The 26,678-nt window shown below is 37.1% G+C and overlaps 1 protein-coding gene and 1 pseudogene across 4 annotated transcripts in view; both read right to left on the bottom strand.

Moving 5' to 3' along the window:
• The window catches only part of PAPPA2 (pappalysin 2), a 269,963-nt gene that overhangs the window by 157,209 nt on the left and 86,076 nt on the right, over nt 1–26,678 (bottom strand). For all 4 annotated transcript variants that reach the window (XR_013382038.1, XM_077901785.1, XM_077901786.1 and 1 more), the window contains one exon: nt 11,618–11,763. Coding sequence is in view for 3 of the 4 variants with exons in the window: in XM_077901785.1 (XP_077757911.1) it covers nt 11,618–11,763 (146 nt within the window). In the remaining variant the exon portion in view is untranslated. The remainder of the gene's footprint in view (nt 1–11,617; nt 11,764–26,678) is intronic.
• LOC144316654 (U6 spliceosomal RNA) lies at nt 6,449–6,547 on the bottom strand (annotated as a pseudogene).

Genomic DNA, 26,678 nt, shown 5'->3' with positions numbered 1-26,678 from the left:
TAAATAAATAATAAATAAATAAATAAATAAATAAATAAATAAATAAAATAAATATCTTCCGGGCAGCCCGGGTGGCTTAGTGGTTTAGCACCGCCTTCAGTCCAAGGCATGATCCTGGAGACCTGGGGTCGAGCCCTGCGTCAGGCTCCCTGCATGGAGCCTGCTTCTCCCTCTGCCTGCGTCTCTGACTCTCTCTCTGTGTCTCTCATAAATAAATAAATAAATAAATAAATAAATAAATAAATAAATAAATCTTTAAAAAAATAGAGATCTTTCAAGTCATCATATAAAAGGTGACTACTTTCCTTATTTACAAATTCATGAACCTACCTTTGGAGCACTTCAATTTCAGAGTATGAAATTCACATCCTAAGACAAATTTTGTCTAAAGTTTTCAAAATCCAAGAGTGCTCCTTATATGTTCAAAACCGCAAGACACCCAGAATAACTCTATTTGCTAAATATCATCTTCTGACAATGTAATAATCTATAATAGCAGCTAGTGGGTATTCCCAGTCCTCATCTTGCTCATCATGTAGCTTGTCTCATGACAGATTCTATAAATCCTCCTATTTACATGTGCTCTCCAGTTTATACATCTCATTCACTCCTTATTTCCTGGGAGAATCATCCTGCTTTGGCATAGTAAAGAGGAGAGCAGGGGACTGGGGACAAAATCTGTGTCACTTTACTCCAGCCATCTAATGACCACTTGTACCAGAGTGCTCCTTGTCACCTTCCAGTAGATTCTTCCACCTATCCCATTCTGGAGTCTAACCCTGCACTCCACAGAAACAATCTGGCTGAGATTATCAGACTTCCCACATGTCATATCCATTTCTCAGCACTTGCCACCTTAGTCACCTTGCACATGAATATGTCACCCTAATGTCAACATCCACAGTTTGGTTGGGAGGAAGCTGAATTTTTCCCTGGGGGACTCCTACAAAAGTTCTGGTTGGGGGAGAGATATCTTACCTCTGCGTAAATTTTGCTGCTTTTATCTTCCCTTGCCCCCTACAGTGCTACTCCTTTGTGTTCCCCCAGATACCTGCCACAGCTGCATCACCCTGTGCTAGTTTTCTCCTCCCGTCCACTGAGTTCCAAAGGAGCCAATATCTTCCCTGGGTACAAAAAATCTCCAGGTTGAAGGTAAGGTGGTAGGCTGAGGGCACAACCAGGAAGGTTAAACACAGACACATTGTATTTGAAGCTTCTACTACTTTTTCTGCTACTACTAATGGAGCTGATATTTATTGATGTCCTAATATGTGCCAGTTCTCTTCCTTGTGCTTATTATCGCTATTTTATATATGGGAAAGTAAGGCTCAGAGAGGTGATTTGCTCAAGATTCTATTTGTTCATATCCAAGGGAAACCCTAACCCACTCTATGGTTCAAAGACTTATTTTCCTAAAATGGTCACATATCTGGACCTCTTGAAGACCCTATATGTTTAAACCCCCATATGATCCAGGTTCAAGTCCCTTCACACACAGTTCTTGGGACCTTGAACACTGGGACATGTTGTTAGTGATCTAATCAAGATCTCTGAGTGTTCTTTGGTTGTACACACCTATTCCCTAGAACAACTGGGAAGCTGATTGGCCCAGAAAACTCTTAAGTGCCTAACTTCTGTGCCCAGGAGTGACAGACTCTCTTCTCTAACCTAGCCAACATGACTTGTACTGACTTCATCTCTCTGCAGCAGCTGCATATGTGGGCCACAGGTGAGTTTCTCAAAATTCTCTCTCCTTCAGTGTATTTCTAAAAATTCTCTCTTCCCTCAATCCTGCTCCTCCTCCTGCTTTTGTGAAAGTCCCTACATAGATTGTAGAGATCCCAAACTCAACATATCCAAACCAAACCAGGTCCCCATTTGCTCCTCCTTTTCCTGTATTTTCTACCTTGGCACCACTATCCAGGCAAATAGAATTCCGTTTTTTCCCATCTACTTATTTATGTGAACAAATTTGTCAGCACTCAGAGCTATGGAAGGGGGAAAAAAAAGCAACATAATTGATGCTAAATCCCATTTCAATGTAGCAATAATTACATTCATCCACAAAGATAAGAACTAATTTGGGGAAGAAAAGCCACACTTATCTCATTAAAATATGCATTTCTCATTTTGTTTACTATTTATTAATCAACATTTTAAAACAGTGTTTTGATCAATTTTGGACAAGCAGCCATTTGAAAAGATAACTCATAGAGAAGAAATCTTCTAACACTTTAAAACTTATGATCAGTATCAATATCCTGGTCTTGATATTGTACTACAGTTTTGCTGATGTTACCATTGGAGGACAGGAGGTAAAGGGTATGTAGAATTTTTTGTATTATCTCTTAGAATTATATGTGGATATGCAATTATCTCAAGATTAAAAGTTTAATTAAAAATTATCACAAAAGAAAAAAATTATCACAAAAGAGTTATTTAAAATATGTTTTTGGCAGAAAAATAAATAACTAAAGACTTTAAAAATATGCATATGTTACATTAATATAAAGTTCTACAGGAGAAATAGAATGGAAACACAAATTTAAACAGAAAAAGATGCATTGAATAATTTCCCAATGTTAAAAAAGTGCGTGGTCATTAATTTGTGAATTATGGTGGTTATATGACACTGTTACTGAAGATTCTATTTAGGAGAGTAGATCAAAAATCTATTTTAAAATGTCAATCATTTAAAATAATACATAATTATATTCTTTGCCACTATTTTAGATGTTGCTCTTAGAATGTATGAAGGGGTTCAGAGTTTTTCAAAAGGTTTGGGAATACAAGAGTAAAAATATGTTTGCAAAGCATGACACTAGCTATTCCAAGTACCTCCCACTTCTAAGCATGCCCAGGTTTTTAACAGCCTGAATCTTGGCATCTATCAGTCCTTCTACTCTGGAATGCTGTTTCATTGTCTGCCAAGCCAACTTCTACTTATCTTTCAACTCTCCTCTCCCGCCTCTGCCCCTCTGGGAATCCTTCTCTGATGCTTTGAGCACAATTAGGCACTTTCTCTTCATGTTCCTACCTGACTTCATGGGCAGTATCATCACACAGTAGTGAAAGTGTATATTTGCATATCTGCCTCGCAGTTACATTGTGGAAACATTTAGGGTAATCTCATTTTACTACTGTATCTCCAGTATTACCACAAACAGATTCAACTACTTTTCTTTGAATGAATGATTAGGAGCATGGTATCAATAGCTTATGAAAAGGCTGGTTTACTGCAAATTTAAGTCTTCTGCCTTTGAAGATACATTTTCAGTTTAAGTGCAGTGTCCTAAGGCTAAAGATGTTCAAACAATTAACAGTAGAGCTCAAGGGAAACTCATTCATTCATTTACTTATAAAAAAAAAATTCTACCCTGCATTACCATAGTATTAAAAGTACAAAAGCAAAAAAAAAAAAAAAAAAAGATAAAAATAAATAAATAAATAAATAAATAAATAAATAAATAAATAAAAGTACAAAAGCATGTTGAAAGTCAGAAATGATGTGGTTGGAAAAGCACAACTGTGAATTACACCAGTCTTTCCGTGTACTGATTTAAGCCATTGGTAGTCAGAAATTGGATTCAATCTTCAATCTCTCAGGTTAGTGTACTTATCTGCTGGGTCCCTCAGCTGACCCTCAAAATGATGGGATTCTTCAATGTTGACACAAATAGATAATCTTAATCTTGAGTCTTAAAAATACTCTATTTAGAAAATCCTCAATGTCTTCCTCTGTCATGTTCTGCCAGCTGTCTGTACTACTCTACATGTGATGTAGGTCAATATGGTTCCTTTGTTCAGTCACAATCATGACTGAACAAGAAGAAATAAATAAGAACACAAGCAATTTCACACTGAGCCAGATCTTTCAGCTGCTCAGGCTAGTCTGCTACTTTTGAAAAGTATATTAAGGAACATGTTATAGGAAAACGGTTATTCCTAAGAGGCTTAAGGATAAAATATAAATATACCTAGTCTCTTTTGCAATTCATTATGAGTCAGTGACTCATGAGATAATTTAAACATTTCTTGAAACCATTTAAATTTAATACTCCATTCATTTATTCATTCATCCCTTCATTCAGTGATATTCATGGAATATCTACTAGATGTGGCATACTCTGCTTATGCATAAAGGTCACAGTCCTTATTCAGATTTCACTAGTTTTTACATATACTCCTGTGTGTGTGTGTGTGTGTGTGTGTGTTTTACAGTTCTATGCAATTTTATCACATGTATACCTCTGTATAACTACTGCCACAATCAAGATACTGAGCTGTTCCATCGCCATTAAGATCTCTCTCCTGCTATCCTTCATGTCACATTCATACTATATCCCTCCCCCATACCCCAATTCTGACTTCAGGCAACCACTAGCTTGTTCTTTGTCTATCATTACCTCATTTTGAGACTACTACATAGAATTTTGAAAATACTACATAAACTCAGACAGCATGTAACTTGTGAGTTTTTTTTTCATTCAACATAACACACTTGAGATCCATCTAAGTTGTTTAATGCTTTCATACTTTGTTCCTTTTTACTTTTGGGTAGCATTCCATTGTGTGGATGTAGCACACTTTGTTTAAACAGCTAGCATGGAAGGATGCTTCTGTCATTTCCAGTTTTTAGACTCTTACAAATGAAGCTGCTATGAAAACTGATGTATAGGTTTTTGAGTAGACATATGTTTTAATTTCTTGGGGATAAACATCTAAGAGTTCAGTTGCTGGATCTAGGTTTAGTTTTAGAAGAAACTATCAAAGTATTCTCCAAAGTGGCTGCTATTTTACTTTCCCACCAGCAATGTATGAGAGATCTGGTTTCTCTGCATCCCTGCTGGCATTTAGTATTGTCACGGTTCTTTATTTTAGCTCTTCTAAAAAGTGTGTTATAATATCTCATGGTGGTTTTAATTTGTATTTCCCCAATGGCTAATGATACTGAACATCTTTTCATGTGCTTATTTTCTTTGTTAAAATGTCTATTCATGTCTTTGCCCATTTTTTAACTGAAACATTTGTCTGTTGAATTTTGAAATTCTTTATATATTCCAGATACATATCTTTTATGAGATGTATGGTCCACAAGTATTTCTTCCAGGTCTGCCATTTCTTTGTTCATGTTAAAAAGTGTTTCTCAGAGGAAATGCTTTAAATTTTTTATCAAGTCCAATTTGTCATTTTTATTTTTATGGACCACGCTTTGGGGGTCATATATAAGCACTCTTCATCTAGCCCTGCTCTGCCCTGAAGATTTTCTCTTATATTTTCTTTTAAAAGTTCTATAGGTTTACTTTAGGAGGGGGAGTTGTTTCTTTTATTATTATTTAAATTCAATTAATTAACATATATTATTAGTTTCAGAAGTAGAGATCAGTAATTCATCAGTCTTATATAATACCCAGTGCTCATTACATCCCATGCCCTTCTTAGTGCCCATCACCCAGTTACCCCATCCCCCCACCCACCTCCCCTCCAGCAACCCTCAGTTTGTTTCCTATGATTAAGAGTTTCTTATGGTCTGTATCCCTCTCTGATTTTGTCTTGTTTTATTTTTCCCAGGTTTGTTTCTTTTAGTAACCAGAATCATGCTGTATGTATTATTCTTTGATGTGCTTATTGGGGATGTTCTCAGTTTAGCACATTCCTTTTATCCTTTATATATTTCACAGAATTAGTGTCACTATGTGGGTTGCTTCATTCTTCTGTTACAATTATGCCCACTTTTGTGCACAAACTAGAGCACAGGGGTTGGAATTTGATAGGGAAGAGTGTCAGTTTGAGTCCTTGTCAATCCAAGGTAAAGGCGTGTTGACTTGGCAATGAGCAGATGGCAGGTAGTGCATGCTGACTCAGGGAGGAGGGCAACTGGACTGTGGATTTGGGACTCACAGGCTGATGGCATTGTGTGTGACATGGGCATGACTGGTTTTGCTCCTGGTCATGAATTCCTTTAACTTTTGTTTTTCTGGGAAATTCTTTCTTTCTATGCTGAATGAAAGCCTTCCTGGATAGAGTATTCTTGGCTGTAGGTTTTTTGGGTTTTTTTTTTGTTGTTGTTGTTGTTGTTTTTTCTTTTAGCACTTTGAATATATCATGATGTTTCTTCAGGCCTGAAAAGTTTCTGCTGAAAAATCCACTGATAGCCTTACGCAGTTTCCCTTATATGTAACTGCTTTCCTTTCTCTCCTGCTTTTAAAATTCTCTCTCTTGGGCATCCTGGGTGGCTCAGCGCTGCCTTTGGCCCAGGGCATGATCCTGAGGACCCTGGATCAAGTCCCACGTCAGGCTCCCTGCATGGAGCCTGCTTCTCCCTCTGCCTCTGTCTGTGCCTCTTTCTCTCTCTGTGTTTCTCATGAATAAATAAATAAAAATCTTTAAAAAAATAAAATAAAATTCTCTCTATCACTTACTTTTGGCCATCTTATTTACTTTGTATAAAAATATGGAACACTTCACCTGTCATCCTGATGCAGGGGCCATGCTAATCTTCTCTGTATTATTACAATTTTAGTATATGTGCTGCCGAAGCAAGCACTAGGTATACTTTTTATATTTAAATCTCTGATCTATGTTAATTTTTTTTACAAGGTATGAAATTCATATCGAAATTCATTTTCTTTTATCTATGGATGTGTAATTACTATAACATCATTTGCTGAAAATACTTATGGCTATTAATGTCTGTAGTATATATAAAAAATACTACTCCTTTCATTTCTCATAGTGGTTATGTATTCTTTCTCATTTCCATTTCTTTTTTTTAATAAATTTATTTTTTATTGGTGTTCAATTTACCAACATACAAAATAACACTCAGTGCTCATCCCGTCAAGTGCCCCCCTCAGTGCCCGTCACCCATTCACCCCCACCTCCCGCCCTCCCCCCCTTCAATTTTTCTGGGGATTTATCAATTCTTTGCCCCTCCCCCCCAAAACTGAACTCTGTTAATTTTTTTCTAATTAATGTTTAATTTCTATTTTATTTCTTTTCTTATTTTTATTATTTCCTTCTGTCATCATTTTTTAAATTTAATATATTATTCTTTGCTACTCTCTTGAGATGGATACCTAGCTCAGACATTTTCTTTTTTAACATATAAAGCTATAGATTTCACTCTACTTAGAACTTCTTGTATATACCATAAATTTTGATAGGCCCTATTGTCATAGTCATTTCATTTAAAATATGTTCTATTTCCATTGCAATTTATTCCTTGAGCCATGAGGTAATTAGAAGTATATCACAGTTTCCAAATATTTGGGGATTTCCCAGTTTTTTGTTGTATTTTATTGTTATTGACTTCTATACCTTATTTCCAATGCTTTGAGAGAGCAAGACTTCCTGAATGCAATCCTTTGTAGTTTACTCTTTGGCCCAGAACTCTCAGAAAATTTTCTATGGTACATAAGAATGATGTATATTCTTTACTGTTTAGGCATATTAATTTTGTTAATTAAGCCATAAATTAAATTCTTTAACTTCATTTACTTTCTTTTCCATCTTTTGTGCAACTGTTGTCATATTTTAATTATACATATATTTTAAACCAAAAACCATTACTGTTATTACTTTTAATATTTTTATCCTTTCTTGTATCATTCATTTCTTTTTGTATGTCTCTTCTCATCTGGGGTCATTTTCTTTCTGTTAACTTTCTTCAGTATTATTTTACCACTGATGTTAAATTATCTCAGTTTTATAGGTCTGAAAATATTTTTAATTTTTCTTTATTTTAAAAGATATTTTTGCTGAGTATAGTATTCTAAGTTGACAATTATTTTCTTTTTGCATTTAAAAAATTATATCTGTTGTCTTATGACTTCTATAGTTTCTGTTGAAAAGTGAGCATATGAATCTCATTGTTTGTCCTTTTAGTGTAATGTACTACTACTCAGCCATCAAAAAAAAAAAAAAATGAAACCCTGCCATTTGAAATGATGTGGGTAGAACTAAAGAATATTATGCTAAGTGAAATAAATCAATCAGAGAAAGACAATTATATGATCTCACTATGTGAGAATTTATGAAACAAAAAACGGGATCATAGGAGAAGAGAGGAAAAAATAAAACAAGATAGAATCAGAGAAGGAGACAAACCATAAGAGATTCTTCATCATAGGAAACAAACTGAAGTTTGCTGGGGGGGATGGGGGAAGGGGATGGGGTAAGTGGGTGATGGACATTAAGGAGCGCACGAGATGTAATGAGCACTGGGTATTATATAAGACTGATGAATCACTGACTTCTACCTCTGAAACCAATAATATATTATATGCTAATTAATTGAATTTAAATATAATTAAAAATTAAAAAATTAAAAACAAAATTATGTACCTTTTTCCCTCTAGCTACTTATAAGTATTTTTTTCTTTGTCTATAGTTGTTAAGTACTTTTGCTATAATGGACCTAGTTGTGGTTGTCTTTCTATTTTATCTTTCCTGGGGTTTGTAAAACATTTGAATCTGTTGTTTGCTATCTTCTGTCACTTACAAGTCTTAGCCATTATCTCCTTGCTATTTTTTTCTGCCCCAATATCTTTTTCTTCTTCTAGAACTCTAATTTACATTAGAAAATTCTCATCAGGTCTTAAATGTCTCAAGTTATTTTCTATATTTTTCTAAAATTTTCCATATTTTTCTCTCTGAGTTTCAATACGAATGTCTTCTACAATTTTTTAGTTATTTAATCCTCTCCCCTGATCATAAACTTATCTATTAATTTCCTAATTTCACCTGTACTTTTTGTTCTAAAATTTCCATTTAATTTATTATTATAAATTCTAGTTCTCAGAAGATACTCTGCATTTTAATATATGTTTTATAACATATTAATCATAGTTATCTTGGATCCCTGGGTGGCTCAGCGGTTTAGTGCCTGCCTTTGGCCCAGGGCGCAATCCTGGAGTCCCGGGATCGAGTCCCACGTCAGGCTCCTGGCATGGAGCCTGCTTCTCCCTCTGCCTGTGTCTCTGCCTCTCTCTCTCTCTCTCTCTCTCTGTCTATCATAAATAAATAAATAAATCTTTAAAAAAAATCATAGTTATCTTAAAGCCAATATTCAATACTCCAATATCTGGGTAATCTGTGAGTCTGTATTTATTAATGACTGCTTATTTCTTTGTTTAGCTAAGTTCATAATCATTTGTCCCTGTTTCTTGGCATAACTGATAATTTTTTATTGATTGCTGGATATCATGCATGACAACTTGTAGAGGCTTTTCATGATGCTATCTTCCTCCAGAGGAAAGAAGAAAATACCAATTTCCTCTTGTTTGCAGTTAAATGTAGCCAAATGACTTTCTTTCACACAGGGAGTGACGAGGCAGGATTTCAGGCTTTGTGTAATCTGGACTATTTCTGTTTGCTATATCACACAAGGTGTCTCAGCCCTACCCCGCCCCCACCCCTTGATAGGGCCTCAACTCCAATTTTTTCTTCCCTCTACTATGAGACTCCTGAAACTATTATTTGACTTTTGAATCTCTCACAAATTATTTTATACTTGTTTTCTTGGCTGATGGCCCTGGGAATGTATGGATTAGTAGTTAGCAAATATCTTAAAAGAAAATCATGAGCAAAATATCACTCTTTATGGGGTATTTCTGTTTCTATGTGAGTCTTGGATGACTTGGACGGCCTGACTTCTAATTTTTGTCTCTCCATTAGTGAGACTTCAGCAGGCTCTAGACTGCTCTCTACTCTGCCTGTATTCCTTTCACTGAGAACTTGGCAATTTTCCTGAATGGAAAAAAACAACTGAGTTATATTTAGAGCTCACTTCAACGGATTTTTCTTGTCACTGGGATTGGGCCCTCAAATCCTTGTTGTTTTGTCTGCTGTCTAATGTCTTCAAATAGCTTTTTTTTCCTGGTATTTTATCCATTTTTTATAGTTAAATGAATCTTATCAGTGGCCCAGCTCCAATAAAGTTAGAAAACATTCAGTGGTCTGCTCTCAGCTCAGTAATTCTTATCAGGAGGCCAAAACTTGTTTTCATAATGACCAGGTAGATCATTTCTAAAGGTTTTCAAACACAGATTCAGTTCCTAATGATAGACCTGGGACTCATGAAAACCACTGCTTGATAAATCTTGCTGTCAGGACTCCCTCACATATATACCAAAAATGTTACTGTCACCAAGTCCGGTGCACACTAATTTAGAGATACTTTTTTGCCGTGCTATATGCTCCTCTGCTACCATCGTTTTTAATGAGGATAAGGCAAGACACTGAAATTCACTATTAAATGGATTATTGGAATATGACCATCTAGCCTACCATGAAGGCTGGAATGACACATTTGTTTCATCTAGAAAGCAACACTAACCTCACAAATTTCTGATTTCTCACATACTCCAAGCTGAAAATACAAAATTTAATGATAAAAGGACAGCAGAGCCCTAAAACTGTATCACATACTATAGAGCCAATGAAACCCAGCATACTAGCAAAACATTCTGTTTAGATCACCACATGTTCAATTTTTTATTGTTTCCTTCTTTGCTTAAGATATATACCCCTTCTAAATGTTGACCTGATTCATTCCAGAAATTTTCATATTCTGGTTTCCTCCTCAACAGCAGTAATATATTTTCATCTATCACTAACTACTGCTCATCCTCCTTTTTCTCTAATCCACAATACTAGCTGTCCTTTGGAAATTTGCCTGTATTTTCTTTAATTATCAATGTAACATGTTCTGGACTCCACAATGACCCCATTATACATGGGTTTGACACATATAACATTATGTGATCTTTCTTCAATTTATGTCTTTCTGCTTCATATTTATTACTGAGAAGATTTAACTTTGCATAGCCTCTTTTAAATCATTTATAAAGTGATTTCCAGTCTCTATAATCATTCTCTTTCCAACATGAAAATTCCTCCCAATTATGGTAATTCAGTTTTAAAATAAATTTTGGTAAAATCCCAGTCAAGATTCTTTGAAAGTACATAAAAATTATATTGAATAATTACTCCTTATCCACATTAACTGATTTAATGGCTTTTTAGTTGACCAGTAATATCTCCTTTCCAATAACAATAACAAATTACAAAAGGAATTATCTTTCTTAAGAATGTAGACGTTCTGCTCAGTATTAAGTTGTCACCTTTTTCCTAAGTAAGCAGGGAAACCCCACCTGCCTGAACTTCCCAGGATTTCTTCTCAGAAGCCCAATCCTAGATCCATGGATCCTGAGGAGCCATGCACAAAGCCCACAAGTCTTCTGTCACATTGATTACCATAAACCAGGTTTCATAGCCCAGCTGCCTTCTTTGCTAATTTCCCCCTTGACAAGATACAAAATGAGGCTCTCCAAGACACAAAATGGATCTTATTACACATCAGCAATTCGTTTACATCTAGTTCACATATTTGTCTAGAACATCCTGAGTCTTTGCCACTCTTTGCTCTAATCCCTCTTTCTTGTCTATATTGAAACATTTTGACAGATTCTCCCCAAAGGCCATTCCCAGCCCAAGGCAGTTAATTCATTGAGTAAAATTTTTCTCTTTCTTTCTATTTCCCTCAAACTCACTTCTCATAATCATTTGGGGCCTGCTCAATTTTTCTACCATATTTGGTCTTCATTTCACTTACCCAGGTGACTAATGGCTTCCTTGTCCCAAGGCCAGGTGGCAGCACCAGCAAGGTCTTCCCGCACTGAGCTAGCAAAGTAGACATTGAGGAAGTGCGTACTATTGAGCTGCAGTGCCTCCTTCAGCTCCTTCACACTCATGTATGCCCTGGAGAGCACACAAGAGAAGAAAATGTCACACCAAAGAATCAGGACATAGAAAATAGAACCAGACCTGATCAGACTGACACTCCAGCCAGCATTGCCCTTTAGAGGGGCAGAGAGACAGAGACCAGGCTGTCTTGAAGATAACAAAAAAGGCACTAGTACAATTTTAAGATATTTTATTCCAAGATAAATAATATGTTAACTTTTAGCACTGTATTATTTATATGAATAGTCAGTGTTTGATGTCATACTCAATTCCCACTCTACATCTAGATTATTTCTCCAAGATAAATTCAATGATACTCCTAATTATTTGCTCTAAGTATTAACCCCAGGCTATGGTGAAGAAGGCCTTCCAACTGTCAGTTCCTGGTTCCTTCTATCACACTTAATGAACATTATCATGATCAGAGGACCAACTGAATCTCTATTTCAGTATATGCTTGCTTTAAGCATTATTTAAAAAAAATAAAACAGTGGCTAGGAAACAAAGTAAAAAGAAAAAAAAACAGATGAGTTATAGGTAGAAGAAAATATCATAAAATTATTACAAAGATATTTTTCTTTCTAGTCCCTTAATCCATAGAAACTACTCCAACTACCTTATGCTACTTATCAAGTATCTTTACTGGTGGCCTTCAAAGTACGAGGAACTATTATGTTTGTACTTATGCACAGAATTAAAGGTTTATTAAAAACACATGCCATATGGCCCATAAAAGGGGGAAATGAGCATTTTATCTCTTTTTTTAAAAAGATTCTTATTTATTTATTCACGACAGAGAGAGAGAGAGAGAGAGAGAAGCAGAGACACAGGCAGAGGGAGAAGCAGGCTCCGTGCAGGGAGCCTGACATGGGACTTGATCCCGGGACTCCAGGATCACACCCTGGGCTGAAGGCAGCACTAAACCACTGGGCCACTGGGGCTGCCCTGCATTTTATCCCTTTATAAGCTCATATATAGTCAAAGACTTCCTTCTTCCTGGCATCAGTGAAAGTTTAAACTTACCATAAGCAAAGAGACTCACTCAACAGTCTCACTGAAGAGCTATTTTAAGAACAAACAACTAAAAAAACAAACAAACAAACAAACAAGGCGGAGCTAGTGGCCCTTGCATTTATTGGATACATCATCCCATAGTGACCATAGTCTGCCACTCAAAAAGAGGAATATTCTACCACAGCTTCAAGTCGGCAGACATCTCCTTCAACATTAGTTGGAAATTTCCTTTATAGATCATGCATCATTATTGCTGTTCTGATAGACAAGCTGAAATCCAGAAGCTCATGTTAGGACAGCATGACGCTTCTTTTCTTGTGTGTTCTGCCTCCCAACCACACTGCTGATGCAATCTATTTAATCCACATGTAGGATATACTGGCAAGGAGTACCCAAGAAATGGATCCCAAAGAAGATTGTTTTTGTATTCTTTGGAACAGAACCAAAAAGAGGAATACAAATTAAGAAACAAAAAATATTCTGCTTTAGAACTAAGATACTTGGGAGAAAAGATATTTAAAAATACTTTTTCATATTGACTTGTAATATCTTGGAAAAATAGTTCTAGGCCCCAAGAAATCATCCAAATTCCATGAGGTGATGTCAGATGTGATCAGAGGGATATTCCTTCTGCTGCTTTCCTGGAGACACAATGTTTTTTGGACTGTTGCCTGCTTTTCTCTGGATATTGGTCACATTCTCTTTCTCTTTCTCCTTAATTAAAAATAATTACAATTTCCTGTATTGACAAATTGATGGTTTGGAGCTGTGATGACATCAAGTCATTCTTCAACATAGAGATGTAGGCCAGAAGAAAAGAGCAGAGAAAAGGTGAATGGGAAAAGAGAGAAAAGGAAAGGAATGGAAAGGACAAATAAGGGCAGAGAGAACTAGAGACTGAGCCTACACACAGCTCAGGATACCAAGGAAGACAAGTCACACCCTTTTTCTGTTCCTATTCCAGAGTTCCCATTAAAACTGGGAGTTGGTAACTTGACAGTTTCTCTCTTTTCTCCTCCCTCATTCTCCCTCAAATCCCCCTATTCCTGGCACAGTTTACTTGGGCTATCTGTGTGTTACTGGCTTCTCCATCTGCCATTTACCAGTCTTGGCTGCTATCCTTGTCCTCCCTCAACCCAGCAGTTCCACTAATTTCCCTTGAGCACACTCCAAGAGGCCTCCTCCTCCACCACCAACCTCATTAGCTGGTTCTACTCATCTCCCTTTTCCTTCTTGGCCCCACCCTCCCTCCAGTCATAAATTACCCTTCCAGATGAAAGTATTTATGTCATGCTGGTGGCAAACTGGGTGTGGTTGCTCCAACTCCTGCACTACACAGAGATATATGTAGACAGAAGTCGGCAAGTATAAGGAGGAGAACACATTTTTAAAAGCTAGAGACAGTTGGAAAGAGTCACTAATCGAATTGATAAAAGAAAACCTTATTTTGTTGGAAACAAAGATTTTTTTCTAGATTATTTCCTTAATCTAAAAAGGGTAAAACTATAGATATCAGTGTTTCTGCTTTGCATGCTGAATGCTCTACCTATTATAACCTATACACCTTTTCACAAGTTAATCAGAGCTGATAAAGATAAACATTTTATTAATGCGACCAGAGTTGGCTTAGACCTTAGGTATAGAAAAATGAATATTACTCTTAAATTCAGAGCTAAAGGCAATTATTTCTAAATAAATGATTTATGAAGAGATAGACTTGACATCCAAAATAACTTAATATTCAAAGAAAGGTCAAATAATATGCATAAATGTCATAAAAAAGCACAAGTGTCTTGAACTGACCAGAACTGTATATGAAAAGGAAGATGAACTACATTAATCTGCTTAATTTCTGCCAGGATCTCCTTTTGCTCATCCTCCCCATTCTCCAGACTGAAGTACTCACTTTTTCCTGAGGACTCAGAGTGACCAAAGCAAAGTTGTGTTTTGATTTTTGTAAAAATTGCCTCAGAATCAAGCTCTGCCTGAGACTGATATGTTAAGTTCTTCTGCCCAGCACTCAAGTCTGTTATTTCTGACATGGTCCCTAGAAGAATGCACATCTCCCTCACCACTTTACGACTGTGGCCCACTGGGATTAACCATTGCCTGATACCCAGTGCCTGTGTTTCTTTGTCTTTCAGACTTAATGCACTCATTTTGATCCATGCCATGCTTCCTGACTGCTGACCCCCAACCACTCTCTAGTGTCTAGATGTACATGCAAGCCCCAACTTTTGCTTAGTTTCTAAGTAAAAGTGAAAAAATACTTCAGAAAGCCTATTTGTGCTCTAGCTTAATAGTCAGCTGTAATTCCTTTATAGACTGATAGAAATAATTGCAAGAAGGAAGCCAGAAAGAAGGAAAAGATCATGAGCTGTCTGAAGGACATTGAACTGTATCAAAAATTGGCATGTTGAAAAACAAGACATAAAGGATACATGTGTGTCTTGAGATCTCCAGAGGAAGACCCTGACTGTATTCTACAGGATAAAGCAGCCTCCATGACAACAAAACCAGATGCCCCCAGAACCCTCAGTCAATTAGCCTCAAGGAAACAACTCTTTAGTCTGCAGAGTACCAACTAGTGCTCTCCCAGTGCCCAGAGCAACTCTAAAAACTTAGTTTTTCTCCTTCTCTCAAATTCCTCCTGCTCTTAGATGCCTGGTACTCTACTACATCACCATATACTTTACTCTTCTTTTTATTTTCCCACCTCCTAGTTAGTCCATACACATCAGGGGTTCAGTGCCTTGCCCACAGCCCTCTCCTTCCCCACCTCCTATCATCCATTACTCAGGAAATTTCAATATCTATGTGAAATATCACTGAGAACAGTCTTCTTTTTGACTTCTTCACCTCCAATTGGCCCCACACCATATATTCATGGTCACCCTTACTCAGAGTGGTTTTTATGCCTGATCTCTCATAGATCTTTAATTCTACTTGTTTAAACTTTCACTTGAACTCAAATAAAAAAGAATATACAAAAAAAAAAAAAAAAACCTTTCACTTGTTTATGGTTACCTCCTCTCCAGGAATGATTTGAGATCATCATTCTTTTCTTGTGCCTCCTCTTCCACCAATCTCAATCTTTTATTCCTCTCTTAGTAAATGATCATGCTTCCTTCTTCAATGATGGATTTGAAGCCATTCATCATGTACTCTAATAGATACACACACATTTTCTTCCTTACCTATTTTTATTCTCTTATCTCTGGTCCCACAGGATGAGGTTTCTGAGCAAATCATAGCTAACACCCTGTCTTTTTCCTTCTCCCTTTCCAATTCAAACTTCTTGAAAGAATAATTTCCTGATCTCCTATTCATTTATTTCTTCCATATACCCCCTAATCCCACTGTAACCTGGATTTCATAAGCATCACTTTATCAGAACTGTTTTTGTTAAAGTCGTCAGTGACCTCCAAACTGTCCCTCCCCACAAAATGAAAAAAATTCAGTCACCTTCTTATGACTGAATTTTTATATTTTTATATTTAGTTACTTCCTGCTTCTTAAAGTCACCTTCTTATGACTGAATTTTTATATTTTTATATTTAGTTACTTCCTGCTTCTAAAGCACTTCCTGAACTTTTTTTGCACTGTTCTTTCCTGGTTATATTCTTGCTTTTAAGACCACTCTCTAAAGAGTTCCTCTTTCCCCTTCTGATTCTTAGAAGTTATTCCCCAGAATCCTTTAGTCTTGTTTCTAGTATATTCTTTTGTCATGCTCCTTGTTTACTATTGGAAACTCTTCTACTCCTAAACTTTGAAGCATCAATTAGTCCTTCAATAATTCATATATATATATATATATATACACACACACACACACACATATACCATATATATACACATATCATATATATGATATATACACATATATTAGTGTATATATACACTATATATATATTATATATATACATATATATATATTATATATATAACTATAGATTAGATTCTTGTTTCTCCTTTATAGGAGGACATCTCTACCTAGATCATATACAGACATCTTGAGATCAAAATGTCAATTAAATGTGTGATTCTACCTAAGCAAAAAGAAATTCAGACACAATTTTCCAAGCACCATTTATTGAAGAGACTGTCTTTCTTCCAATGGATAGTCTTTCCTCCTTTGTCGAATATTAGTTGACCATAAAGTCAAGGGTCCACTTCTGGATTCTCTATCCTGTTCCATTGATCTATGTGTCTGTTTTTGTGCCAGTACCACACTGTCTTGATGACCACAGCTTTGTAGTACAACCTGAAATCTGGCATTGTGATGCCCCCAGCTATGGTTTTCTTTTTTAATATTCCCCTAGCTATTCGAGGTCTTTTCTGATTCCACACAAATCTTAAGATGATTTGTTCCAACTCTCTGAAGAAAGTCCATGGTATTTTGATAGGGATTGTATTAAATGTGTAAATTTCCCTGGGTAGCATTGACACTTCCACAATATTAATTCTTCCAATCCATGAGCATGGAATATTTTTCCATCTTTTTGTGTCTTCCTCAATTTTTTCAGAAGTGTTCTGTAGTTTTTAGGGTATAGATCCTTTACCCCTTTGGTTAGGTTTATTCCTAGGTATCTTATGCTTTTGGGTACAATTGTAAATGGGATTGACTCCTTAATTTCTCTTTCTTCAGTCTCATTGTTAGTGTATAGAAATGCCACTGACTTCTGGGCATTGATTTTGTATCTTGCCACACTGCCAAATTGCTGTATGAGTTCTAGCAATCTTGAGGTGAAGTCTTTTGGGTTTTCTATGACCCAGCAATTGCACTGCTGGGGATTTACCCCAAAGATACAGATGCAGTGAAACGCCAGGACACCTGCACCCTGATATTTATAGCAGCAGTGTCCACAATAGCCAAACTGTGGAAGGAGCCTCAGTGTCCATTGAAAGATGAATGGATAAAGAAGATGTGGTCTATGTATACAATGGAATATTACTCAGCCATTAGAAATGACAAATACCCACCATTTGCTTTGACGTGGATGGAACTGGAGGGTATTATGCTGAGTGAAATAAGTCAATCGGAGAAGGACAAACATTATATGGTCTCATTCATTTGGGGAATATAAAAAATAGTGAAAGGGAATAAAGGGGAAAGGAGAGAAAATGAGTGGGAAATATCAGAGAGGGAGACAGAACATGAGAGATTCCTAATTCTGGGAAACAAGCAAGGGGTGGTGGAAAGGGAGGTGGGCGGGGGGTGGGGGTGACTGGGTGATGGGCACTGAGGGGGGCACTTGATGGGATGAGCACTGGGTGTTATGCTATATGTTGGCAAATTGAACTCCAATAAAAAAATTATAAAATATATAAATAAATAAATAAATAAATAAATAAATAAATAAATAAATAAAAATTTAAAAAATGAATGAAAAAAAAAGAAATTCAGACACAGTGAATTTTGGTGATTCTGAAATAGTGGTCTAACCAAAGAATCTGTGGACATCTTCTCCATAGGTAGATATGCAGGAAGGGTTGAGTTCTGGTTAAATACAAAGGAAGTATGTATCTATGTCCACAGAAAGATAAAAAGGCAAGTACAAGTGAAAGACCACAAAAATATTTTGTCCTCTACTTAATTTTACAGACTGGATTTTGGGTTCCTCAGGGAGGAAAAAAAACAAAAAACACTCTTTTCATAAAAATTAGTGCCACCCAGGATACACAAGTAATGCTTTGAGGCCTAATAACAAAAGAAGCACCAGTTGAGGATAGGGGACACCCTCTCCATCTCTGGAAAGAATTAAGGGATGTCAGCACCATTCTGGCTCTGAGAGTTTTACAACTTTGGGTTGTATTAGAAGCCAGCTCTCTCTGGAGGCCAGCTTGTCCCTAGAGAAACAATGAGGGCAAGAGCATCAGTTGGAAATGCTGAATGTCAGCAGAGAAGGTAAACATCACAGCCAGTGTTCAATGGCAAACAGCAGAAGAACAACAGAAACTGGTGGTCATGAATTTTTAAGGCACATCCTTGTGAAGACTCCCAAAAATACTAGAAATAGAGATACTGTAGGAGGGTAAGATTTTGGTTATATAATGAACTAATGTAATTTGATTGTTAATGGTAATATGAGCTCATTCATACCCATAGGACTATGTGGACTGGATTTGTCTCTGACACTAAACTCAGTCTTTTTCTGCACAGCTACTTTTCCAGTGTCCCTCTCTGAATTGGGGCTACTCCTATTATCCTCTCCATGACACAAGTAGAAAACCCAGGGTTCCCCCTCATTCCTCCCTCCCCTCTCCTCCACTCTCCTCAATATAATGAAAATTATATTAACAATGAATCTTTTCTAGGCACAAACTATAGCCAACCTTGTCAGGCAAGGGATAATTTTGATTTCATCCAGAACAGTTTCCAAAATTGACACAAAATAAAAATACAGTGATGATCCAATACTTCAGATGAGACTCTCTGCCAAAAGGCTGACTGTGCTAATAATAATTGCAGCACTTCAGATAAATTCTTTCCCTGACTTCCTGATAATCTCTCTCAAAAAGTTCAGGAAACAACAAAGAGATACAATAGTTTGATTTAAATTCTTACTAATAGAAGAAAAGTATCTGGTGACATGGCAGTGGATGAGTTCCTTCAATGAAAGAAACATTTTACTTTTTGCAACAGTTGAGGCTGATAACAACAAGGACTTGAGCTTTAGGGAAACAGATTTCTAAAAGAGAGGAATGATTCCTTAACCTAAGATTTTCAAGGGGAAAATGGCCTTTTGGAAGTAGAAGTATGTAAACCTTGAAAATGCACTGAATTCTAGATTGTCCCAATAAAGGTGAAAGGAGATATGAAACATCAGAAAGAACCAGATTTGATAAAGGAACTATGTGCTAAGCTAAAATTTTTTTAAAAATACATGCAGATTTTGGAAAGAAAAATAACATAAAACTGTGAAGAAGAAGAAGAAGAAGAAGAAGAAGAAGAAGAAGAAGAAGAAGAAGAAGAAGAAGATCAAAGAAGATAAAGTTGAGTACAACCATAAATATGAAAAAATGCAAGGTGATAAATTTTGCAAAGTGAAAATTTCCATTTTTTAGAATAATAAGTAAAATAGTGTAATGACACAGAATGGGTAAAAAAGCTGAACTCTTCAAAGTCTGCCTTGCTACCAAGATAAATAATCGTGAAAGTGCAAATCTATTCAATAATTCATTAACCTGGCAGTTTTTCATGTACTCTAATAATAATGGTGATCAAAATTGAGTCCCAACTGTATGACAGATGCTTCATATATATTTTCTCATGTAAAGTTCACAACAATCTTGTAAAGTTAGTGTATTTATTTTCCTTTACATATAAGAAATTCAAGTTTACAGAATTAAAGTCCCTGGCTCCAAACCACACAGCTTGTAAGTCTTGGAGGCAAGTTTTAAACTCAAGTTTCTCTAACTCCAAAGCACACATCCTTTCTTCTATTCTTAAATTGGTTTCCCTAGCATCGGTGAGTCACTGTGTTAGGCCTTGGCAATAAAAATATACATAATATATGATTCTTATTTTCAAGAAACTCAGTCTTGCATAATGGTAATGCAAGGTGACAGGCACTATAGTAGCAGTACACACAAAATTACGCTTATCATGATGAGCCCGGAGTAATGTACAGAATTATCAAATCACTATACTATACACCTGGAACTAACACAACACTGTATGTTAGCTATACTGGGATTAATTTTTTTTTTTTTAGTTACATGCAAGAACAGAGGAGGAAGTAAAAAATTGACAATAAGGCACTGTAAACTTTGTGGCGGACATTGTGAATTGGTTTGTGTGGATTATTCTACCCTCCTTCTTGTGCATTCTTGTTCTAGAGAGCAGAGAAGTTAAATTCTGCATCCTTCCAGTTCTCTTATACCTAGGGATCTGGATGTGATTTCGAGTCTGCCAATCAGTTGTGCTCTAGTTGGAAGATGGCAGTGAGATGAAGACCTTACTGCTTTTTCTTCCTTCACCTGCAAGCATGGCAGGGTGAGAGTATACATTCTAGGGTGTGGAGGAGCAGGCTGTGGGGCCAACACTTGTTCCTGGGGCGGATCTAGTAGGCATAGCATGACTGCAATGGTGGCACGTCAGTGATTTCCTGATCTCCCTCCAGCAGCCACACACTGTGTTCCTGAAACGAACAGGGACCTAAGGATTCCCCACATTCCTGTCGGTGGCAAGAGGGTGGCAGCTCCACTTGCAGGCCTGTTCTTCAGTGCTGCTCTAAGACATATTCCTGGATGCCCAACCTAAATCTACTACTCCAGCCCTTATAAAAGCTTTATAAGCACTAAAATCCTGTGTATTTAATCCTTTTTGGTTAAAATGGCAACAATGCTTTGTGGTTTTGGCAACTAAATACTGATTGATTTAGAGATGCTATTCCAGCTGTGTTTTCCACATTTGATTTTAGTTCTCAAGGTAGAAAAGTCAGGAAAGACGTAGTCAAGCCAAATATATACAGATGACCAAAAGAAACTAGAAGTCTTAATAGATGGAAGAATTGTTTTTGGAATGAATTCATCTTGGGAATGATAAAATTGTACCCTAAAATCCCCCAAAGGACATGTTGGGGTAGCTACATAACAACGAATCTTTGTGAGTAATGATGAGGTGCATGGCAGCCAAAGACTGAAAGATATTTCAAGTTCCTTCAGAAGAAGGAGATGGGGGATGCCTGAGTGGCTCAGTGGTTGAGTGTCTGCCTTTGGCTCAGATCATATCCTGAGGTCCTGGGATCAAGTCCCGCATCAGGCTCCCTGCATGGAGCCTGCCTCTCCCTCTGCCTGTTTCTCTGCCTCTCTCTCTCTCTCTCTGTGTCTCTCATGAATAAATAAAATCTTAAAGAAGAAGGAGGAGGAATAGGAGGAGGAGAGGTATGCCTGGGTGGCTCAGTGATTGAGTGTGGGCCTTCAGCTCAGGGCATGATCTCAGGGTCCTGGGATCGAGTCTCGCATCCGGCTCCCTGCGGGGAACTTTCTTCTCCCTCTACCTATGTCTCTGCCTCTCTCTGTGTGTCTCTCATTACTAAATAAAATCTTTTTAAAAAAAGGAGAGACTTGGAAACTAAAGATCAGTGAGCTCAGTGTCAAGTCCCAGAAATATTTCCAATGTGCTATTAAACAGGCAAATCTGTACTACCCATGTAAGAAAAAGGTAATTGCAGAAACTACCATGGGCTCACTTAAGAAAAAAAAAATCATAGAAAAGTAATCACACTTCTTTTATTGTTGCTTTGGGTGTTTTGCTGGATTTGCTAAAGTAGATGATCCCTTAGAAAAGCATACCTTGGTTTAATAGGTTATGTGATACCTTGCTCACAAGATCTTTATAAGAAGGATGGAGAAACGTGCACAGTTATGCATTCATAACAACCTGCACCAAATGTAGGGGCAGCCTGCAGGGAGGCTCTTAATATCTTAGCCCAGGTGTCTGTAGTTGCCCCTATTTCATTGGCTTATATCATCAATGTCTTGCAACAATTCACTTGCAACGGCACAGTGTAAGTTTATCATGTTTACAAATGACATTAACTGAAGAGAGATCATATTCTGGGTAGCACAATAAAGATTCAAATAAGTCTCGCAAAGCAATTATTATAGGGGGACACTCAAAGGGTAAAATTCAAAAGTTTCAAGTGTAAATCCAAAGTTAAAAACAAATAAAGAACACGATTGCTAAAATATAATATTAAGGACTCTGGGTTTGGCACCAATTAATAGGACAAAAAGAGTCCTATAGATTTTAGTTGCCAACAAATTTCCATCATTCCCTGAGGGAAAAATGTATAGCCCCCTGGGACTCAGTGCTGAGCACAAAGTGCACTGCCCTGAACAGACGTGTGCTTGATGAGCCTATCCTTCTTTAAGGACATTGGAACCTGAGACATGCCCAGAAGAGGGAGACAAAAAAGGAAGGAGATCTGATAACAATGTCATATGAGGAATGGCAGAAGAAATAGGTCATATTTAATCTAGATGGCAGGGGTGGGAGGGCAGCCTGAAAACTGGTTAAAGATCTGCTATCCAGTGATGTATAAGCACCTTGCTCTGTATAAGTCCAGAGGAAAGGACTAGAGCCAAAGAACAAAATTATGAGAAGGTCTCTTTTTGCCTCAATATACTTTAAAAACTTAATAAATTTTAATTGTTAAAAAATAATTCCCTATCACTAGAAATATCCAAGCAAAAGCTAAAGAATCACTTTGCAGAGGTGTTGAAGAGATGAGTCATAAAACAGAATATAAAACCAAACTACTCCTTACAACTCCAAATTGTCACAATGTTGAAGATCTAATGCATTCTCGTTGCAATGATGATCTTAATATAACTGATTTCTACATCTATTTCTTCCTCTTTTCAATTTTCTCACTTTTTAAAAAAAGATTTTATTTGTTTTACTTGAGGGAAAGACAGACAGAGAGAGAGAGAGAGAGCAAGTAGAGGGAAGGACAGAGAGAGAAGGAGAAGCAGGGCTCGATCCCAGGACTCCGGGATCATGACCTGAGCCTAAGGCAGACACTTAAGCAACTAAGACTCAATTTTCTCACACTTTTTGACCATTTCTACCAGGATAGCCCCTGTTGTGGGCTGAACTGTGTGTCCCCAAAAGACATTGGAGTCCTAACCAGCACCTGTGAGTGTGACTTTATTGTGAAAGATGGTCTATGCAGATGATTGAATTGAGATCATTAGGGTGAGCCCTAATCCAATATGGTGTCCTTGTAAAAAGCAGAATGAACATAGAGGGCAGACAGTGTGAAGAAACAGGGAACACGCAGCTTATAAACCAAGGAATGCTTGAGGCTACCAGGGGCTGGGAGAGAGGCCTGGAACAGATTCTCTTTCACATCCCACAGAAGGAACCCACCCTGCTAATACTTTGATCTCAGACCTCCAGCCTCCAGAACTGTGTAAGACGATACATTTCTGCTGTTTAAGCCACCCAGTGTGGAATACTCTGTAATGGCAGTGCAAGGAAACGAATACAGCCCTCATCACGGCAAAGTTATCCATCTCACTCATTTAATACTGTCACCTGTCCCAGATAACCCAGTACTAATTTAACTTTCTCTTCTATTCATGCTGTAATAATGCCACTGTCGCTATCTGGTTGCAATAGGTCCTTTTTACTTTATTTGCCATGTACTAAGATGTCCTCTTACTTTTCTCCTCTAGTAGCCAGCTCCAGTCCTTCCTGTGCAACATCAATGCTGATTTTCCCTGTTCACTGTTGGTTCCCTGTGGCCTACACAATGGTCCTTTAAAATCCTTTAAATTGCCACTCAAAGCCCGGTAATCTAACCCCAGCCTATCCTCCAGGCTTGCACTAGTACCACTACATCATTGATTGAGCTACATTGACTTACCCCTTGATACCACACATGCTTCTGATTTTTTCTTTTTTGCCTCCCTGCTTTGCTTAGGTAGTTCTCCCATTACATATATAATTATCAAAACTGTAACTGACATCCAAGTCCCCTTTTCTATCTCATTTCTATAAAGCCCACCCTGGTTACCCCAGCCTGAAATGAGCCCCTAACTCTGAATCTCTACCTCATTCAGTCTAGTCTACAACACATAACAGCAATTATAATATGTAAACCTGCTTTGGCAACATTTGCCAACAGTAGAAATCCTACCTTTAGATATTTAACTTAAAAAGATACTTGTATGAGTTTCAAATATGCACAAATAAGAACAGTATAATAGCAACATAAAAAATATAAGAAGATAATATAACATCATTGTATATTATGCTAATAGAATACTATAATAGCAAATAAAAGTATAATAACAAAGTATAAATAATGTAAATTTCTATTAACATGGATCTGACAAGATAAATTAAAAGTATATAATATTTGTACCATGAATGCATTAAAAATGATCCAGATCTATATAGAAAAGTGCCCCCAAAATAGTATTGATTGAAGAAGTAAGCTGTGCAATGGTAAGTGTAATATAATTCTATTTATTTGAAACCATATACATGTCAATCTAGATATCTAGAAGAGGATGAAATAGGTAGTAAGATTTAAACTAATTTTCTTTGTATTCTTCTGTATTGATATTATACACACACATACATATATATAATACAGCATTCTTTTTAATTTTTTTAAGATTTTATTTATTTATTCATGAGAGAGAGAGAGAGAGAGAGAGAGAATGAGAGGCAGAGACACAGGCAGAGAGAGAAGCAGGCCCCATGCAGGGAGCCCGATGCAGGACTCAATCCCGGGACTCCAGAATCATGCCCTGGGCCAAAGGCAGGTGCTAAACCGCTGAGCCATCCAGGGATCCCATACAGCATTCTTTTTTTTTTTTTTTAAGATTTTATTTTTTATTTATTCAGAGAGACACAGAGAGAGAATGAGAGGCAGAGACACAGGCAGAGGGAGAAGCAGGCTCCATGCAGAGAGCCCAACGCGGGACTCGATCCAGGGTCTCCAGGATCACGCCCTGGGCACGCTAAACCGCTGCGCCACCGGGGCTGCCTATTTAATGAGTAATGTTTTATTAAATAAAATTTTAAAGTAAGTGCACACTTTCTCAGCACATGTTGAGATGGGGTTGTAAAGTTTACAAGGTATTTCCATAAGTTATTGCCTGGGTGCAGTTTACTCTAGCAGCAGAGGAAAAACTGGTGAGACTCTGAACAATATATTATTAATTCAACAGCAAAACACTGATAATATCATATTTATATTGTTATAGTTATGTTAAAAAACTAGCATTTATAAAATAGAGCCTTTTTTATTTCAATATTCAATATTCTTTACTTTGTTACCTAAAGTTCCCAGAAGTCAAGTACCATGTCTTTCTCAATGTGAGAGCAACTTAGTATATCATCCTTCATATTATCAAGTGCTTATTTAATATTAGTTGAGTATATCAATGGTAGAAACAGTCAGAATTAGAATATGAACCAAAGAACATTCTATTCTTCCCCCCTCACAAGTATGCCAATATTGCCATGCTGCAGACTCTTCCACAGAGATATAGTTACCTCTAAAAAAGCCAAACTTAAAGAAGTAACATAGGACTTGTTGCCTCCAATGGAGAGCAAGAGACAAAATTTCACCCAAAGACAAAGCCTAAAGACAAAAATGTGCTCTCTTTGACAACTCTTTGCTGGTGACTAAAGACAGAGCAGGTTTTTGGCAAAAACAGAGTGTAACGATAATACTCTCTGGGTCTGGGTAGGAATGGGCAATGTAATTCCACAGGCATTACACAGGGTTTAAAAATAGGAAGCTGTTCCCGGGAGGAGTGGTCCTTGTGGGTAACAAGGGAGCGGACACAATATGTTTCAACTAGTGGTAAAAATCCATGAAGTCATCCAGTATTTTAGTTACTCTTTTGTGTTTCTTTTCTCTTTTCCTCCATTCCTCCTTCTTCCATTGCTTTAGAACATTTTAAAAGCTTTCCTTCAAATACAATTTTTAAGCAAATCATTCTTTCTGTAATATGTCATACACATTCATGTATGCACACACCCCAGCACTACAGAAGTCAGTTCTTTCTGACGATGTACATGCACCAAACTGAACTCTTCACTTTCTATTCTACTGAATAGTGAGGAAGGTGAGTGACTCCTGTAATAGGATTATGATGATGGAAAACCTTTCATACTTTGACTTTGGAAGGCAGGATGACACACTCATGAAATTGCACTGAGGTCAGACTCTAGCTGAGGCTACATGTTTGCTCAGCCCCTTCCCCTGCCTTATCCTACTTCCCTCATCTCTTTCTTCTAAAAGAAACTCTCAGTAAACCACGAATACCGAAATTCCTGTCTGAGGCACCACTTCTTGGGAATCTCCTCAAAGACAAAGAGGAACATATGCCCATGCAAGAGAAAAGGAGGAGGGAAGGAAGGTAGAAATGCAAATGATTTT

This window comes from Canis aureus, chromosome 6 (assembly GCF_053574225.1).
Source record: "Canis aureus isolate CA01 chromosome 6, VMU_Caureus_v.1.0, whole genome shotgun sequence".
Classification (NCBI taxonomy): domain Eukaryota; kingdom Metazoa; phylum Chordata; class Mammalia; order Carnivora; family Canidae; genus Canis; species Canis aureus.
The sequence above is the reverse complement of the archived record's forward strand: the minus strand, read 5'-3'. Positions and strand labels throughout refer to the sequence as shown.